Source organism: Agelaius phoeniceus, chromosome 1 (assembly GCF_051311805.1).
Source record: "Agelaius phoeniceus isolate bAgePho1 chromosome 1, bAgePho1.hap1, whole genome shotgun sequence".
NCBI classification, from domain to species: domain Eukaryota; kingdom Metazoa; phylum Chordata; class Aves; order Passeriformes; family Icteridae; genus Agelaius; species Agelaius phoeniceus.
Genome location: NC_135265.1, coordinates 92783472 through 92804372, shown reverse-complemented (window position 1 = coordinate 92804372; position 20901 = coordinate 92783472). Strand labels below are relative to the sequence as shown.

Here is a 20901-nt window from a genome sequence, read left to right as displayed (position 1 = left end):
CACCTAGTTTTGTATCCTTGCTTTTTTCTGTCTTCTTATCCTGAGCACTTTGGTAACTTATCCTTTCCCATTTCAGATTGAGGCAGTAGTGACCATTGCAGCTTGTCGTTGCTTTCTTTTATTAAAACTGGACACAATTTCTATGTCTAAAAGCACAAGTTGAGTTTTAGGGCTCAGTTTTCTTTTTCTCTTGTTTTTCTATAAGATAACCATTTTCCATGTAGTATTGTCATCATATGCTTCAGAAGCAAAGTCATACTGTGTAATGTGTCCTTCTCTGGCTGCCTCATTTAATGGCATGCTGGTGTTCAATATGAGCTAGGAAAAAATATTTATAGAACTCATCTAATTGCTGCTCAAGCAACCATGATGCCTGTGACTGCTTACTTCAGTAAATTTGCAAGTGGGGTCATAGCTTGCTTCTCTGAGAATTTGCCTGAGAATTAGGTAATAGATTCAGCTGAATAAAGCCTGAATAGTGTGGGTTTTTCAGCATTCATATGGCTGTTGTGTGTCTGGCAGTAAAAGTAAGATTCTGCTCTTACATAAGTCATTGATGCTTTCATTTGTGAAGGGGCATTTGAAGTCAGTTGTTTTGGACTTAGTGTCACTACTTGCAAGGGACTGGCTTGCAATCACCTTTTTTATGTCTTTAAAATATCTGCAATTTCTTGAAGAGTGGATATACTGAAGTTAGGGAAGGAAATGAGCTCTTTTTGATTTCATATAAAGGGCAAAGTGAGTTCAGATAAAGATTCTTTACTGCACATGAGGTCTTCAATGGAAAAAAAGGATAGTTCTTCTCAGCTGTAGAAGCACTTTCATGCAGACTGATAAGAAAGTTCTCATTAGTACATTACATATTTCAGTGCTCACAATGGGAAATTTTTCAGAATTCCACATCTGTTACAGGCTTGGTGCTCCCTCACCAGAGTTTCCACACCCAAACTTTTCACTTTATCTGGTGCTGTGTGTCAAGTCATCAGATATTAGCAGGTTTAGCAGTGAGGAGAAAAGAGGCATGGAGAGGCGGTGGTGTCCTGTCTGCAGGCATGTTTCCAGACTTCTGTAAAGACAAGAAGTTTAGAAAAAAGAAATAGAAAAAGATAAGATAACTAATATAGCATATATTGTATACTATACAATTGTGATTTGAAGCTCTTCTGGTTGAGTCAGAGCTGAGGTTTGATCTTTCTGTTTCCCTGTTTCTATCTGCTTTGTTTTTCTGTGTGGCTCAAGAAATTCATAGACAGATGATCTAGTTGATATGTTCAAGGCCTAGACTTTGATCTTTGATGGTTTTGTTTTTCAAATTTGAACCATAATGTAGATTCAGATACAACTTGTCACCTGAACTGGACCAGAGGTAACTTGAGAGAGTACCAGGGATGCAAGTGGGAAGATGAATTTTCAAGTTTTCCCATATATCAAATTCAGTGTTGAAATTGCCCATGAATAGCAAACCAGGGATACTTGATCCCTGTTCCTGGATACCCTTCAGAAAACCTTTTGTCTGTGGTTGCCTGTGGATGGGTATAAAAGTTGTGTTTGCTTTGGTTCTCTTTTCTATAGTTACAGTCAAGCAAGTCCAGTCTTACCTGAAGTAACTTTTTGTGATTTGGTATTTAATGCAATATTTAATGTAAGATTTTATATCTATCTTAATTCAGAAGGTGAACACACAAGCCTGGCATTCTGTAAATTCTTTTAGGACCAATGATTACTTTTTAGTTTGCTGCTTCTGGGTTGTGCTTTGGCTAGATAGAGCTTTGTTTCAGTGATATTTCCATTGAATTATATCACTATAGCTCTACTCCTGTGTAAAATCTGGGGAAAAAATGTGGAAAAATACATGGAAGGAGACATGGCTCTACATTGCAGATAAGCATTTTATAGTCTGGGGGCTAATAGCTATTCTGTGAGATTCTTTCATTGTTTGAGTACCAGGTTTGTAGGATGTCTGTACTGATTGGCACAGGGGCATTGCCTTTTTTTTTTTTAGATATAATTAAGGATCTCTTTAGTCCTAATTTGTTTTCTTTAGTCCTGTAATTTGTTTTCTGCTTTTACTCCATTTCTGTATTTGATAACCATCATATGTTCAGCATGGGGACAGAATTTAATTCACAATATGACAAAATTACATTATCTCTGAGCTGTTTTGCAGCTGAGAGTTTGCTTGCTGTGCCTTTGGTTGTGTGTGTGTTTTTAGCATAGATGTGTATTTTCTTTCCTTTTTCAACACCAACAGAATGAAATAATTTTGCAAGAACTGAGTTTATTCAAAGCTGTGGGATATTGGTTTTGTCTGAGAATGAGGCTTCCTAACTCCATGCAGCAGGTGGCATTACAGAACAAGTGAATTTTTTTTCCTTTCCCGAAGAAAAAATTATTTGGTCAGAACTGAACCTCACTATTCTATAGAGAAATTACTTTCAAAAACCTTTAAGATACAGACCGTAAGAGACAATATTATACAGAACTAAGTTTCTTAGTTAAAAACTCTCCAGCTTTAGAGATTTTCCTTGTTCACCCCAAAGAGTAGATATTTATGTTTAATAAACAAAGCAGAAAAAACCGATTTTTTTGAGTTTCTTTTTAGGATGGATCCTAGGGGTCATATAGCACATGTTAAAAAAGGGGACAAATGAATTTGAAAAATCTCTGCAATAAGTTTTTTATCAGGGAGCAGCAAGAATGGGGCAGCTCCATGAGGGCAGATGAACCAGGAGCTCAGAGTGATCAGCACAGAGGCAGGGGCAGGGACTTCACTCAGCAGGGCACAGTCCCACAGTGCCTATGCAGGGCAGGCTGTTGGCAGCTTGTTCCCATCAGCAGTCCAGTGACATCAGATAATGTGAAATGACCAGCTGGATTCAGGATTTCTCTGGGAAGTTTAGTCAGAACCAGCAGGAGGCAGAACTGGGGGTAACCCTGTGGAGCTGTGGGCTCCTCCGGGAAGTTCATTCAGCAATTCAGGATAAGAGGAGATGGGACTGTGCACAGCCCTGTACACAGTACAGTTCTGACCTGCCTGAGTTACAATGGAACTCTTGGACTGGAAGACAGAGTCTGGATAGAAGCCTCAGGAAGGGCTGTTGAGGGCATCCAGGCCCCAAATATTCCTCACAAAAGGAGAGGAACATCAGTTAAAGGACTTGGTGCCACACCAATGAAGTCAAGGAATGTTCTTCATTTGTTTTCAAATGACAAAGACAGTAGGATTGGTAGGATTGGGTATTTAATATTTTAAATTTGGTGACTTTCTATGGAATTACGTCAATCTTTGTATCATTATGGCATTGTGGTAATTATAAATATTCCACTTGCTTTTAATTTTTTTAATTAAGTCCATGTAACTTTTCATCCTCTTTAGATTCTTTTCCTTTGGAGTATCTTTTTTCCTTATAATATCATACAAATTAATTAGACGCTGTTTAGGGAAAGGTTACATATGGAATTGAGATAATTTTCATGGGGGATCTGCAGTATTGCCCTGACTGAATCAAGCCTTAAGAAGCCAATTTTGGTTGTACCACCAGTGATTTTGACCTGGTTAAACTCTAGTTCTTTTCTTCCAAAATTGCATGGGTAAAAAAGACCAATTGATGCAACATTATTAAAATAATTGGTTAATGGACATGAAAAACCATAAAAAGGCATGTCAGGAAAGAAACATAAAAGTGGCATTAAGGGCACTTGGGGCAACATCTTAAAGGGAAAGAGAAGATCAGACAAGGAAACGTAGAGGGACAGGAAGTAGCATATTATGAGAAGAACAGGCTGAGCAAAGGCAAGAGAAAGAAAAAAATCAAAAGAAAACAAGACAAAATAAAAGAATATGTCTTCATAGTATTGTTATTGATTTTTGAATACTTTCTCTTGAACTATCTAAAGCTCTTAAGGAATCAACATTACACCCATAGATATATTTTACCGGTGCTATAGGCATTGCCATATAAAGTATGGGGATTCAGGGGAGCTCTGGGCATGGTTATTCAACATTGCAAACACAAATGCCTTTTCTTGGACATGTGCCCTATTTCTGCATTTAGTACTGCCTTCAAACTGCCTAAGCAAAGCTGAGCTCCACCACTCAGGGGAGTGAATTAAACTCCACTTCTGAACAGTTCTAGGGATGGGTGCAGGCAATTGGAAATACTAGTCCAGTGTGGTCTTTGGGAAGGGAGGGGTGGTCTTTGGGAAGGGAGCGTCCATGAAGCTCCTGCATAGACTTACTAGCCTTTGTCTCTTGTGAAATGGGTGTGAAAGGGCAGGGGATTATGTAGCTTTCCCTCTACTGCTCTGGAAGGCTGCCACTGTAGACTCTCCTATTTCAATCCTGTTAGCATGATAGAGAAGAAGGAATACTTGAATCTCCCAAAAGCCATTAATTTCATGATATTTGTGGGGTACTGCTGTCTGTCCAGAACACCATGGTCTGTTCCAAGTGACAATTCTAAGTGTAAAATCAGATTCTTTCCTCTATCTTGAGCAGTAAGATGTTAATCTCCAGTAATTTTTAACCTATGAATTGTTATAAAATGCTACAATGCTTCTGTCAGAAATGCAGTGGTCTCTATTTGGTTTTGTGCTTTTCATTTAGGTGGGTGTTGCTCAAGCTCATCTTTGACAACTTCATCCCCTGCATAGATGAGTTTCCATGCTATATGCACATTTGTGCTACTACATGGTACTATATACAGTATTAATTAACAGTTTCTGCCTAATGGTTGCTGTAGAAGTCTAGGATTCTTTGTAAAGAAGTTTATGTATCTTTCAAAGGGTGATACTTTTTCTGAGTGTCCTTAATGCACAGCCCTTATTTTGAGTTTTTACTTCTCATTTTATTTTTGTTCATGTTCCCTGATCTTCTCACATTACACTAAATTGTATAGAACATGTTCTATTTTGTATATAAATTACTCTTGTTTGATCTGCTATTTTAAGAGAATATTTCTCTTTTTGCTTTTCTGCTTTTCTCAGGTTTAGCTCAGTCGGGTGCGTGGGGTTGCTTTGATGAATTTAACCGCATTGAACTCCCAGTTTTATCAGTGGCAGCTCAGCAGATATATATTGTACTTCAGTGTAAGAAAAAGAAGAAACTTAAGTTCACTTTCACTGATGGTGATGTTGTTGACATGGACAGAGAATTTGGTATATTTCTCACTATGGTATGTCTGTAAATACATGTAAATGGCATCATTGTGAAAAATCTTTTTTGTTCCATTCCTATTGAAATTTCCCTGTTGAAACATTGGGACTGTCTGTTAGAAAATAGTTAATGAAACTTGAACAATAATTTAGTAAAATAATTATGATATAATTTTCTCTTGTTGATATTTTTAACTGGATCTTAGGACTTGAGGTATGCATTTGTCATTAACTATGTATTTTAAGGACTTTTTTAGTTGAGTATTTGACAGATTGAAATTAAACTTAACCCCTCTTATTTTGAGTCAAAGTCTGTCAAAATAAAACAGAATTGACCACTTCAAGGACTACTGTAGCTGGTCTAGTCAGTATTTTACCACCTGTGAATAAGTTTTTGACCTCAATCCTGGAAGACAGCATGAGGGAAACCATCCTCACTCTGATTCACTGGCCTCCTGAAGATTTATCTTTGGTGCCTGTGGACTGCTTCTAGCAGTGTAGGAGGCAAAGCAGCAGGAAAGTAGAACAATACCTTAAAATCATCTTTGTATCTCTCCCTCCGTAGCTACCTACATACCCACTCAAAATGGAAGCCTTTGTCTTTATTTTAGGGGGTTCTACCTTTGAAAAAGTGTTAATGTTATCACTGTAATTTGGAAAAGAGGGCAAATAAGTGCCATGCAAAGGCCAGGTGGAAGACAGTTTGGAAGGAGCTGAAAGAGATGAAGGAAGTTATCACTGCATGGCTAGTGACTACAGTTGTCACAACTGAGCCGTGCAGTACTCATATGAATGACTTAGACATCTTCAGAGAAAGGTCAGATCCATTAGTTTAAATTATACTCAGTAATGGCTTGCACTGCTTGACTGGCTTTGTGCTGAAATGGTCTGGGAATGCTCACAGGGGACAGTAACCTCCAACACTGGAACACTGTCAAGACTCTGAGAAAGTAACCATTTAAAAGAGCTGCAGCAAGATCTGTAAGTGACTGTCAGTCTATATCTTTTGGTCTCGGACATCTCTAAATAACCTGTGATACCCCATACTTCATGAAATGCAGGATTGAGGCAACTGTGCACTGATGTGTGATTGCAACATGCTCACGTTTCCCTTCGTAATCTTGCATGTGCTCCTGCATTTTCTGAATGGTTAACAGGAAAGATGAAACTTCCTACCCTGCCATCATTATATATTGTTTGGGTTTATAAATTGCATTTTCAGAACCCCGGCTATGCAGGACGTCAGGAACTTCCCGAAAATCTGAAGATTCAGTTTCGCACGGTTGCCATGATGGTGCCTGACCGTAGCATTATTATGCGAGTCAAGCTGGCAAGTGCTGGTTTCCGAGACAACCAAATCCTCAGTCAAAAATTCTATACACTCTACAAACTCTGTGAAGAGCAGTTATCGAAACAGGTAAAGTAAATATTTGTTCAACTGTAAGCTGTCACTGGAAGGATATGGAGATAATATACTTTCATAGAATATGTAATTATTATTACAATCATAGGCCTATACATTTTTTACAGTTTTCATTTTCAGGTTCCAGAAACAGTATCTGAAATGATAATGTTGTTTTTATTTTTCACAGTAAATTGAGTAGTATGGGAAGTTTGATTTGTGATTCTTAAACAGAGTGCAGTTACTGGAGAAGTTATGAGGAACGGTGTGTATAGCTGTGCTGAACTTGCAGAAGGCACATTTTTCAATGTCTTCACTTATAAAGGCCAGGTCTATTTCAGAGACAGTGTAAGAATTGTAAATAACTACAGAGCACCTACAAGGCTCTGTCTTTCTGAGTGCTACTAGAAAGAGAATACTGCTGTTCCATTTGGGATGGGGTGTTTAAAAGTAGAAACAAATTTGGTTCTTTCCTTTTGAATGCCCTGTGCTGGCTTTTGAATGCCCTGCCCGCTAGAGAGTCTCAATGAGAAATCATATGTACAGTAGATAAATTGTGGCTCAAATGCCTGCTTTGGTTGTATAGTGATGAAACTCCTCTAATTGACTATACTGTACTTCTATATACTACTATACTATAATATACTACTATATCAGACTACTATAATTTTAGTTCTGTACCACATATTTATTAGTGCTTGGCCTTTGTAAAACTAAGTTTTCCTATTGCCTCAGTTTGTGTGGTCATTTTTTGTCCAGGACATGATTCTTTCCTTCAATGTGAAAAAGGTGTGTAAGCAGGCATCAGAAATTTGACCTTCTACCTCTGCAAAAGTGCTTTGCTTGTTTTGTGTTGTCACAGATGCTGGAACTGGTTCACCCTTGGACAGTGTACTTAAAAATTAATGCACACACCCAAAAAAACCCTAACTGTACAAAACTTATTTTAACTATCTTAAGGGTGTACAATATTTTATATACAATCATTACAGCATCTGCATAGAGAGTGCAGAGTTTGTGCAGTTTGGTGATTTCTTCAGCAGAAATTGCCCTCTGGAACCTCTGAGATAAGGAGATTCTCCATTTATCATGTTAATCAACATACTGAAGTATATAAGTAAGCCTTATCAGTTGGCCTAGGGATCATAGGAACCACCTGGAGGACTCTGTGAAACTGTCTGAGATTCCCACTGGAAAAACTCCTGTGCCAGTTATTCAAATGCTTTGTTGTGAAGGCAGGTAGCTCAATCACCTTGTTTCAGATCAGTCCTTTGCCTCATATATGCTGATGCTAGCAAGGCAGGTCCTTGATATTTGTGAAAATTAATGACCAAGTGCTCTGGGTGTGCACATAGGCCCAGCCCTTATATTCAGCTACATCACAATTTTATGTCTGCATCATATGCTTATATCTCTCTTATAACTTAAATTCCATAGTTCTTGCTAAGTGAGCCATGATATCTGTGGAGAGTTGTGTTCCATGCATATTTATAATTTCTTCAGGACCACCTAACGTTTCTACAGTATCCATCAGAGAAGCCTACTATAGTGATCTTTCTTCCATTTATATCTTGTATCATATCACGGGTCACTATACTCGGTAGCATGAGCTAGGAAGCACAGCTTTCTGCAAGCCCATGATAGTATGCTAGTTTCTCCTGCCTGTGCCTTGAGCAGCCCTTTGGACAGTCCTGTTTTTTGTCTAAATACATTCTATATAGTCATAAAATCAGAGAAAAATGGATCTTTTTCTCTGGGACTTCTAGAGGTGAACAGGTGCTATACCTCTTCTCAAAGTGAGATTTGCTAGAGCAGGTGGCTCAGCACCTTGTCTAGATGAGCTTTGAATATCTCCAAGGATAAATAAACTCTGCACAACCTTTTTGGCCAAGTTGTTGAAATGTCTGACCACCTTGTCTAGTCACCATTTTGTGTGTGAGGATGTTAGCAGAGACAATGTTGAAATCTCTTGGAATTACTCTGCCCCACTGTGTTGCCCTTCCAGCAGATATTGGGCTGTGTCAAGCCCTCAGTGAGGATCAGGGTTTGCAAAGATGAGGCTAATTCCAGTTGTTGAAAGAAAGATTCATCAGCTTCTTCCTTATCAGGATGTTTACAGCAGACATCTACCACAATGTTGAGCCCTCTAATTCTAACACAACTTCCCTCAACTGGCTCATTAGCCATCCTAAGGGATAGTGTTCCCACTCTTTCACTTTTAAGGGCAATTTCCCATCTCTCCATCCTGTCTTGTCCTTCCTAAAGTACCTGTATCCATCCATTGTGCCTATGTCCCCACATTTCCTAGTTTGACTGTAACTCTGTACCTGCGCACAGAGCTGTAATTTTTCCATTTTGTTGTTATGTTGTTTGACAAACAGGCACTTCAGATTAGCACCTCCTTCTGCTGTGAGAGCTTCTGCCACAACGCTGTACTCTTCACCTGTCCTTATCTGTACACATGCACTTGAGAGGGGTCACTTTCCACACTGTTCCACCATCCTTGACATCTCTCTTGTTCACCACAGCCTGGATCTTCTGCTTCTTAGTTGGGTCCACCACTTCCTCACTTGAACGTATGTTGTTATTGTAGTAGCAATGAAATAATTTGAAACACTTGCTGAAGTTTCTTGTGAAGTTTGTTGTAGGTTGGGGTATGCATCTAATGCAATATGTGATTATACAGAGAGAGATCTAATGAGTTCATCAGATTAAATATGGGAGTCTCATTAACTGAACATGTTTCTAAGAGTACAGTGGGACATAAATTGCTTCTGTGTAGTCAGAAAACTAAAATTACAAAGTACAGACAGTCTTTCCTAGAGGCATATTCAATTAGACATTAGAAAGAAATTCTTGACTGTAAAGGGTAGTGAGACACTAGAACGGGTTGCTTGGAGAGTTTCTGGACTCCCCATCTCTGGAAGTCTTCCAGGCCCAGTTGGATGGGATTCTGAGTAACCTGGTCTAATGGGCGGTGTCCCTGCCCATATCAGGGATGTTGGAACTAGATGATCTTTAGGGTCACTTCCAGCTCAAACCATTCTGTGTCTCTATAAATTGGAGTAATCTTTCTTTTCTAGTGGAACTTATTTATTCAAATTTTTAATGGTAAATTTGAAATTTTAAGTTAAGTAATGCTGGTTTTTCCAGGCGGTTGACTGGAAAGATCAGGGTCACATAAAGAACGAATGCAATAGGAAATGGCAGAACATTGCCTGTTTTCAGCAAATGCAGTATATCAACAGAAGGAAATAAAGCAAACAAGCATTCACCAGCTGAACCTACCCCACAAAAAATCTAAAGGAATGTGCTGGAAGAAACATGTGAAGTTCTCCACACATTTTACACACACAAATGCAGACTTTGTAGAAAGAGGAACTCTGACTCACAAGTAGCCAAAGGCACCCTGACTGACTGTCATCTCCTTCAGTAAAGAAAAACAATAAACAGTAAAGTAAAAGAATTGTCCTTAGCAAATGTAGGAAGCCCACGGTATCCACAAACCTGTGAAAGAGTTATTCTGACAGAGCTCTAAAGGTGAATTACTTGGCTTTGTTACAGGACTTCTTCCCTAGAACGTCCTTCCACAAAGGTTCTTCCTCATACAGCTTAGGGAAAAATAGAAACTGAAAAGAAAAACCTAACAAAGCTTGAAAGCAAATGAGGTGAAAATCCCTTTTTGAGAATCATCTCTTTAAGGTGCTTTCATATGGAGCAAACCACTGATATCCCTTTTTGTTTTTTTTTTTTTCTTTTCTACATGGAGCAAACTCTGCTTTGAATAATGAGACTTTTATTTCATATTTTGAATACTTTCTTTCAAGAGCATCAGCTATACCACTGCAGTCCATTTTGCTCAGGCACAGTCTTTAAAGATTGCCGTTAAAAGATGGAGCAAAGAAATAGCTCATAATCCACATTTGTCAATAAATCCTAGCTCTTCTGTGCCATTCCCAGAAAAACAAAGCAATTGTAAAACTAGAAAACAGATTAAGGCAAATAAAGGATGGTCACTTTGAACCACCCATCATGTAGGTCAGTTGGAATGCACCAGGAATTCTGTCTTTAAAAGTAATTTAAGCTTATATTAAATTTTCTGATTGGTATGAAAGTATTTCTTCAAATTTAATGAAGTCATCACTTCTATAGAATCACAGACTTGTGCAAGTTGGAAGGGACCTCTAGAGGTCACCTTGTCCAGCTTCTTGCTTAGCACAGTACAGCAGGTTGCAAAGGCGCTTTTTGAGTTTTGAATATCTTCAAGGATGGAGATATTTAGCCTTTCTGGGTACCTTTTATGTTTGGCCACTCTTATTGTGAAGAATCTTTTTATTATGCAAACCATTGCAATTTCCCCTGTTGAAGATTTTGACATTGCCTCCTTTCCTCTCACATAGTCATCACTTGCTGAACTAATTCCAGTTTGTCAATGATGGTCATCTAGCATGGAGGAAAAGCGATATATCAGTCCTTGTCATGATTCTGGGAATTTCACTAGGACATGCCATTTATTAAATGATGATGAAGTCAGGTGATGTCTGAGTTCATCAATATCACACTAGGTTGTTAATCTTTTTGTGTTAATGTTTCCATCTGCAAATAAGATTTCCTGGCAGTGAGTGGCTGTATATTCATACCTAAATTTTTCAACTGGTAACAACTTGGCACCTGATTGAATAATAGAAAATGAGGCAGGGTAGAGCCTTGATGAATCATCCATCTACCTTTCTGGAGGAAAAATAATTATTAATTAAATAATTTGCTAATAATGTTTGTCAATATTCTTAACATTTTCTATTAATGGATAGGTTGCAGTTTCCCAGGCAACCAACGTGATCCAAAGTTTCATTTTTGTTATGGTCACATTTTTCTCTAAAAGTTAACTTGAATCCGCCTTGCTGTAGTTAAGCAAATTATTTCTTTTCCTTTCTATTCCTCCTGTCTTCCTCTTTGCTGGTATCTTTTGCGTGTTGAAGACTTTTACCATCACTCATCCTACATATTCACTCTTCCTACTTTTGCAGTAGATTTTTTAATATTTTTTCCTGAAACAATATGTTTTCTAGTCAAGGAATCACTTGTTTTTTCGCTTTTCAAATTTCTCTTCTGTAGGGTTCATCTCCAAATGTGGAATCCACCTTTTGGTCACAGTATAGAAATGTCAACTACAATGGAAATGTATTTTCAATTGTCCTAAAAAGGACGTTTGTATTTTTATTGCCCACTAAAATTGCAAATAAGTCATTGGGGAGCTTGTGACATCAATCCAATGTCAGATATTTTTCTGCAAAGTTTTGTGCACCTGATTTATTTCTAAGCTCAAAGAAGAAGGGTTGTTACTCTTTATTAGTGCAATTGGTTATTACCATCTTTACTATTTTGCACTTGCCTTTACTTGGTAATTTTGAACTCTAGTTGTGATCTAGTTCACCAGTTTGGTATCATCTGCAAACCTAATCAATAAGTTAGTTCTTGCTGAAAATTCTGGGATTTACACAGTATATTGTTCCAATTTGTAAGACTGGGAAATAAGGGTGAGCTCTGTATCACCAGAAAGTATACTTTCTGGTATGGCCATACCACACTAGAAAATATCTTCAGTATTTGATAACAACAAAACTGGAAGTGTATTGGAAAAGATGAAGAGCTATGAATTTAATATTATTGAGAAGTTCCATAACATTCATTTATTTAGCGAATTTAATTTTCAGTCCTCTCTTGTTTTTTGTTTTGATCTATTTAATCTTTATAGTTCCAATTTTGTTTGTGCTTTATTTCAAGGTTCACTATGACTTTGGGCTTAGAAATATCCTGTCTGTTTTAAGAACACTTGGAGCAGTGAAAAGATCTAATCCCCAAGAGCCAGAGAAAACTGTTGTGATGAGAGTTCTGCGGGACATGAACCTCTCCAAACTGGTACTGTAACACTGATGATTTTGCCCAATAGTGTATTTTGTTTGCATTTTAAGGGTCTTTATCATGCACTTTGAAAAGCTATTTTTCTTCACCATTTGGATACATTATTTTGCAGTTTTTAATATGATTTATAAGTGAGTTGAGAATCAGAATACAGTTGCTGCGTGAGCAATTTGTCTCACAGAGAGGAAAACACATCATAAGCTTTAGCTGAAAAAATCTTTGGAAATACCATGAGATCCTAGGGGATCTACTTGGTCCTCTAATTGCCTCTTGTTTTTAATCCTTTTTACCCTAAGGAGAGAAAGGAAGAATACATTGTATTAGCTCTTAATAATGTCACCAAAGATCTTTCTTAATCCAGAATATCAATTTATACATTTCTTGGGAGTCTGTTGCCTTTTCAGAATATCATAAGAATTGCATTAAGTGAGGTAACTGGAAGCAGCTAATACCTACTTGTATAGTGTAACATCTTTCAATAATACTATTTAAAGTATTCATCTTTCTTTTTATTGCTGTAATTAAAAGGTTATGGCATGTCTAGACTCTGTATATTTACCTTGGGAACCACTTTTGTGATGGAACCAATGATTGTGTTTCTGGTGTTAATCTCTTCAGCGTGTTGGTACATGCGTTCAAACCTATAGCAACGCTTCAGTGATTTACAGAAGGAAAAAATCATAAAAATTCTAAGGCAAAACATGATTGGAATAAATCTTGCTGACTTATGTAACAAATGAAGAAAAAGGTCTGTGTATACATTGAAGAAAACTGTATTAAATTGTTGACATTTTTATCACCCTAAAGTATTTAATTTAGAAATTACTACTTGTGATTTCCTTATATGAAACTCCCTTTATAGAACTGATGGATAATTATAATATTTGCTTTGGAAGAGGTAAGATTTTCACTGCCATCTTTTAAATAGCTTATCTTGAAGATTTTTTACAACTATAATAATAATTTCAATAAATAAATAATGTGTTTCCCCCTACTTTGTCCTTGACAGGTGGATGAAGATGAACCTTTATTTATGAGTCTCATTAATGACCTATTCCCTGGAATTACTCTGGATAAATCTGGGTATCCTGAACTACAGTCAGCCATCCAAAAACAGACAGAGGAGGCAGGGCTTATTAATCATCCACCATGGATACTTAAACTTATTCAGCTGTACGAAACTCAACGAGTCCGACATGGTTAGCATGCTAAATGAGGTTTTGAGACTGCATTGTATTTGAGACTACATTATATTATCTGCCACTTGAATGCAGATTAATTTAATGAAAAATGTTAAAATAAAATTAACAGATGTAATTTTAAAGCCTATATGGGTATTTTGCTTAGGAAGCTGTTATGACATTTTTTTGGTGTACAATCCTTTGTTATATTACATTTTTATGGGAAGTATGAGTGTGGCCTTTGGTGATTGAAATTTCTGTAGAGAAAGTTAAAATATATTCATTCAAATCCAGAAACAGCAATTTTATTCAGTGTTCTGAAAACCATTCAGCGTTCAGTCATGAAGCGCGAGTTTAATGTTACTGTGAGATTATAAAGTTGAGAAGACTACCAAAAATAATTTCTCCAACCTTTATTTTGATAGATTCTACCATGCATGTGATATAATTTCAAGTGCTTTCTTTGTGATTGATTCTTGCAATTTATATTGAAGAGAAAGAAGCTTTCCTCCTGCAGGATCAGGGGAGTTAGACAAGGTGGACTCCAGAGGTCCCTTCCAATTTCAACCATTCTTTGATTCTATGAAAATACATTTTTACAGTGCAGAAAAAGCCATTGAGTAAAGTTTATCCTGTCCTAGGAAGGATATCATAGACAGTAGTAAATCCAGGTTTACAATTCATAGCTCAGTGGAAAAAAAGAATACCCCTACTTTAAAATATCCCCCATACCCTTAACCTTTAACTAATGATTTTTTAGTATAATAAACGGAAAATATTAAGGAAATGTAACTAAAGCAGCAAAGATTTATAAAGATATCATCCTTCTTATTCTCCCTTTCTTGTCATAATAAAAGATTAAACTAATGAAATAAATGAAAGGAAATACTTATTCACATACCAGAGTCTGAGTCCTTAAGGCCTTTTAATTCAGATCCCTAAACTTTTAATTCAGATCATTGGTTAGATCGAAGAATTGGTTAGTGCTGTGCAGACTTACTAATTTACATCCAGATTTCTGGATGCAGTGTTGCACAACAGCTATTTCTATATAGGAACCATGGAACTTTTAATGTTTTTAGTTATGATTAAATCTGTCTCTTTTTAAAAGAAACTGTTTGATCTGTGAGACACTACAGCTCCTCAGTTCCTCAAAAATCTTCAGGATCCACCATGACATTCTGTTTAGATGCCTCTTCTCTCCACACATTCCTACTATTCCCAGATCGTGCAGCTCCAATTGTCCAAACAGTTGAATGCTCAAGCCAAAAGTTTTTTGACTTTATATAACAAAAGTTACTGCAATGTAGGAAAAAGCTTACCTGACTTCCACTTGTCCTACTGATTAACTTGAATTCATGGAGGGGTCACCATGGAATTTAAAATAATGAGGAGAAATATGGTTGTATGTGCACGTGAAGTGCTTTTATAAACGCACACACACACAAACACACACACACACACACACATACACAGATCCAGTGCATGGATATTGAAATCTGTTTGGCATGACAATTTTGGTTGAAATATCACTGAAACCAGCAGAAAAGCCATTTGGTTAACATTGAAGAGTTTCTATTAGATTTCCCCATAAGTAACATATGGCATGAGTAGTAATTTTCTGAGTCCTCAGGTTGTTTCAGGGAACATCCAGCACCCTTTAGTTTTAGAGAAAACATCACACAATTTGCATGGCACTGGATTAGTTTTATTATTGGGGTTTGTGATTGTTCCATACTTTTGTTGAAGAAGTTTTCAAAACCAACTAAGGGATATATTATCCAGTTGCCTTTAGGGCTAATAGGAGTTATCTAAGTCTTTAAATTACTTTGGAAGTCTCAATTTGAATGTCCCATCTGATTTTGGACAGATTCTGGGCCTATTGAATGAAAACATAACTAAAGACCAGTAGGCTCAATTTATTGTTGAAGACACAATTTATTTTTCTTTGATAACATGTATACACTGATGAACTAAGTGTGGTTGCTCTTAACAGGTTTTATGAAAGAAAGATCTATTAAATGCCAGCATGGGTGGCTACAGGTACATTATTTTGATACTTTTGCACTTGAAAGATGCACTTGATTTTGTATATCACTGAAGATACTCATTCTCATCAAATAAATTTAGAAATTTCTGGAGTTTTTGCCACCATCCATGTCAATGTCATTGCATGAGAACATCAAAAGGCAGTTGTGTTATCCCATTAGAAAAAAGAAAAGAATTGCCTGAGGGAGGATGCAGACCCACATAGGCTTGCCTATCATAATAGAGAGACATTTATAAAGGCCTTTAAATAATAGTTTCAAATTCTGTTTCAATGAACATTAAGTGGAGTGAGAAACATCCTTTTGTATTGGCTTTTGATAAAAATAAAACAAGGATCGTTGATGCAATGAACCATTAAATGGAAGCATGACACGCTGACATTTCATTTTAAACCATGTTTATATTGTTTTAAGGTATGATGACTCTAGGTCCAACTGGTGCAGGAAAGACAAAATGCATTCATATTTTGATGAAAGCAATGACAGATTGTGGTGCTCCTCATAAAGAGATGAGAATGAACCCAAAGGCAATCACAGCTTCCCAGATGTTCGGTACCCTTGATGTTGCTACAAATGACTGGACAGATGGTATTTTCTCTACATTATGGAGAAAAACTTTAAAGGCAAAGAAGGTAATGGATGCTGTAGCATGACAGACATTTAATACTGTTTCCATAAGGTGTCATTACCTGTCATTTATCTGAAAGGTCTTCCATTATAAAATGAAACGGGAATATGCAGTGTTAATTTTGCTTTGTGTCTGATGAGCTCAATGTGCACAAGAGTCAGAATTATATACATATCCCAGATAGCACTAGGTTTCTCAAGCATTTCAGGTTCCAGAATTAATTTAGAAAAGATTTTAAGTGGTTTGCTTCCTTCTGTAAGCAGTCCAAACACAAAAACAAGGTATGTTCATGTTTTGACGTGAGGGCAGAAAAGTCTTTTCTCCTGTCTGGTTTCAAGTCATTGCCACTTTATTTCACTAGTTATATCAGAATGTAAGGCTTTGGTAAGAAACTGATGTAGGCATTTCCCAATTCTCTTATCAAACCTGCAGATCATGTTTCATGAAATCATAATTATACTCACATCTACTGAACAGCCACCCAGTTCTGGCTTGGCAAATCAGACACCTTACATGAAATACTTGTGTAACATCCTACAAGGACTGACTTTGTGCCTGTGTCTATGGCTGCATTTAATGGGATATGTTTTCATCCATCTTGATGGATGCTGAGTTGGCTGATGTACTTTTGTAGAAGAAAGATACAACTTCCTGCTCAGTACAGCACAAATTAATTTTTGTTGCTGTTTGTTAATATCTTTTTTAGTGTGACACAAGATAACAAAAGAAGAATCAAAATCACTATGCAAATTATAAAAATTGCATTTTTATGTTGCTTTTTTTCTGAGCACCAAATTATGACATTATTTATGTCTAAGAGTACATTTTCTGATATTACATGAATGTGTATTTTTGGTCAAGGTAGGTAGAGTTGAATGTGTGTGTCTCTCCTTTTTTTTTAAGGGGGAGCATATCTGGATAGTTTTGGATGGACCTGTTGATGCAATATGGATTGAAAATCTGAACTCTGTTCTGGATGATAATAAGACCCTTACTTTGGCCAATGGAGACCGCATTCCGATGTCCCCCAATTGCAAGATTATTTTTGAACCTCACAACATTGACAATGCTTCCCCTGCAACAGTTTCTCGTAATGGGATGGTCTTCATGAGTTCTTCAGTGTTAGACTGGAAGCCTATTTTAAGGGCTTGGCTGCAGACACTGCCAATCACATACTCCAATGTCCTATGGAATTGCTTTAATGCTGTATTTCAGGTACTTAATTAAATACTTCAGAAAAAAAAAATGCATTTTTTATTCTTTTTTTTAATGAAGCATTGCTCCTTCCCAAGTGCTCTTTGAGTTATTTAGATTTCTTTTTTATGTAATAAACTAAAGATGCTGGGTTAAAAAAAGAAAGAAAATTATCTCTATAATTAATAAATGACTGAAGCTATAACATATTAATAATCTGAATGTTTTGTTTTCTCTGCATACAAGAGTTGGCAATGAATTGTTAAACCTGTGATTTTTTAATATTGCCTGTTGGTAAAACAGATACTTGTTTTGCTTGTAATTTTAATACTGCAATTTTAATTATTGTTAGGATGCACAAAGGAAGTGGGTAAAGTTCTTATTTTGTTTAAATATAAAGAAGTAAATTCAGAAAGAAATTGAGCTAGAAAGAAATTGTTACACTCTGGTGCAACAGGAATGCATTTGACCCATTATTATTTTTAAAAAGACATTCTATAATTAATCCAGGATAGTTCTGTGCTCTGAAGCTCTGACTATCATTCTGAAGGTCTGACTATAGTTGTCTCTTGTTATTTTATTTTCCATGTTTCTGTTCCAATGGAAATTTTTGAAACTGCATCACTTTGATACATTTTTGGACTAAATTGTGTTCAATCAGTAGACTGAACACAATTTAGTCAAAGAATCCTAAATGCTTTTCCCCCTCTGTTTGGTCTTACCTTACTGAATCATTAGAAAGGTTCCAGCAATATTCTGGATGGTTGCACTCAATAGTGGGTATAAAAGCATAATCTCAGTAGTATACTTCCATCATATTGAAATATTTATTTTGCTTTTGAATGTTTTTAAAGAAATAGTTATGTCTTTGCAACCTTTCAGTGTTATCTTCTGATTTCCTCAATATCTGTAAAATAAATGCAACTTCCAACATACATTGGTTTTCCATCAGCTTGCTCCTGCCTGTTTACTCATGTAATTGGTGTTGCATTTCACAGGGGTTTCTCCTGTAATATTTTTCATTGCTCTTGCATTTTAAAAATGCAGGTTTTAATGAACTTTGAGTGACATTTCAGAAAGCTTTTTATAGATGATGGTAAAAGCAATGATTGATATAATATTAGAATGCCCTGAATGTTAACAAATATCTTTTAAGATTCTACTTTTCATTTCAATGCACATTTACTTTAAAACTAATGTTTAACAAGCTATTCATTTTATTCTACCTCCAAAACTTAATGATATGACATAGTATTTACTGCAGCAGCAAGAGAAACAATTCTGATAATGAGTTTTAAAATATGCTCCCAAAGTAATGTATATGTGGGTCAATTTACTGCTTCTTTGCCACAATTCTATTTATATTTTATGCTACAACTTGCTCTGAAAACATAACAACAACACTTAAAATGCCCAAGCCTGAAGCGATAGCAATAAAGTCCAGAAAAATATGTATTTTATTAGATTAAGAAATGAAAATGCAGTGAAATATGAAGTTAGTTCAGTGCTGAAGGCTGCATTTACAGCTATCAAAATGTAAATGAAAGCTGTCATGCTGGCAGTTTTCTTTCACTTTTAATGTGCTGTCTTTGCTTCTCAAATAATAGAGGCAATAAAAGTGATTTTACAGATGAGAGCAAAACTACTTTTGTGTTCACATGGCTCTTTTTATAGTTATTATTTTCTGCCACATTAAAAAAAAGGATCAAAATTCAAAAAGAAAATTTTTGAAATAAGATTCATCAACAGTGGTAGTCAAACCCCAGATATAGACCTTGGTGGATTTAATGGTGGTATTAAGGAAAACATGGATATAAACATCTTACAAATATCTGATTTTTCAAAGAACATGAAGATTAGAGTATAAATGGAAATATAGTAACCAAGGAGACTCAGTCTTAAGCAGACATATAGAGACTTTCTGAATTTAATCTAAACTCAACTAAAATAGATGTAAAATAGATGTAAGACAAACGCTATAATAATTCCAATTTGCTTACAGAACACTCTTGTTATTTATGCCGATCAAAATAGTATTTGTCACTGAAAGTCTTCATGTTGGATAAAGTAATTTTCAATAAAGGTGCAGCAGGTAGCAGTAATGGAGGAGGAAGGAGCAGAAAATAATAGTTGTGAATCAGTGGAAAGAGTGCATTTATTCTTTTAATGTATATTATAAATGGCATTGTAAGTCATCATTTTTTATGCATTAAAAAAACCCAACAAATCAAAATACAAAAGAAAAACGTCCAAAACCAAAACCAAACCCCTAAACCCAACCTTATTTCAATTTAAGATGATAGAATGCTTTCTGTTTCCACAGGATTTTGTTTAGAACAGTGATTGAGGGGTTGGACTTTCTCCCTACCTTTCCCAATTCTTTCTTAGCAGCATTTCCTGCTTTGCAGTAATTTCAAATAAACTCTCATCCCTAAAAAAAGTCTCTCAAATTTAGAATCCCCACTGCTAATTCCTGGTCTGTGAATGTTGCTGCTACCTGTAAGCAACAGAATTGCTTAGCTGATGGAAATAATTATCTGAGACAGTTTCAAAGAACTGAAATAATTAAAATAGTTACCCGAGTGGTGTTATTGAGATTGTCTGCAAAGTGTGAAACTCAAACCAGTGATGGTTGTTAAGTGAATAACATAAGTTTCAGCATGTCCAGGTATTGTTTAAATGAAAAAAAAATGTAGTAGCAACTTAATTTTCAGATGTGACTAATTTTCTTCTTCCACATTAAATCTCACACTAATCCAATTTGTGTAAAGGCTGCTACTGTGCCTGGAGCATAGAGCCGAATAAATAGTCCAAAGATTTTCTTACCTTTAATATTGAAATGCTGATGTTAAAATTAATATTACAAGTATTAATAACTTTCTATTACTGAGTTGTTCTTTTGCTTATCTAAACCCTTTGAATATGTTGCCAACTTCCTGTCCTGAAGTGTTCTGTAGTTCAGTGAGTTCCATAGTGATTGTACTCTGTGCAAAAGGATCATTCTTTCATCTGAACATTTAGCATCTGACTTCATTTTCAGCCTCCTTGTAAGGGATAGCAAATTGCTAATCCAAGTTCTTAAATTGTATGTGTATTTGTCATGACCCAACTTATTTTTCCAGTCCCCCTGTCCAGACAATTAATGCAAATTTCTGTGTTATCCTGCATCCTGTTTTTCAGCCATGTATTGTTTTAAAAATTGTAGTAGTAATAAAATACTAGCATATATCAAACTGATTTTCCCCCCATAAACTCAAAGAAAAAGAAGACATTTAAAAACCCTCCATAAACTACAGAATTCTCATTGGAATCATAAGTACCATAAAACTAGTTCTGGTGAAAATTGGGCTCTTGATAGTACAGAATACTTTG

The 20901-nt window shown here is 36.1% G+C and overlaps 1 protein-coding gene across 1 annotated transcript in view; it reads left to right on the top strand.

Annotated features, from left to right (window-relative positions):
• Window positions 1–20901, top strand: part of LOC129118032 (dynein axonemal heavy chain 5-like) — a 148188-nt gene that overhangs the window by 51234 nt on the left and 76053 nt on the right. The window contains exons 43-48 of the mRNA XM_054629186.2: window positions 4987–5174; window positions 6377–6571; window positions 12341–12475; window positions 13488–13677; window positions 16122–16339; window positions 17239–17550. Of these exons, the coding sequence (XP_054485161.2) occupies window positions 4987–5174; window positions 6377–6571; window positions 12341–12475; window positions 13488–13677; window positions 16122–16339; window positions 17239–17550 (1238 nt within the window). The remainder of the gene's footprint in view (window positions 1–4986; window positions 5175–6376; window positions 6572–12340; window positions 12476–13487; window positions 13678–16121; window positions 16340–17238; window positions 17551–20901) is intronic.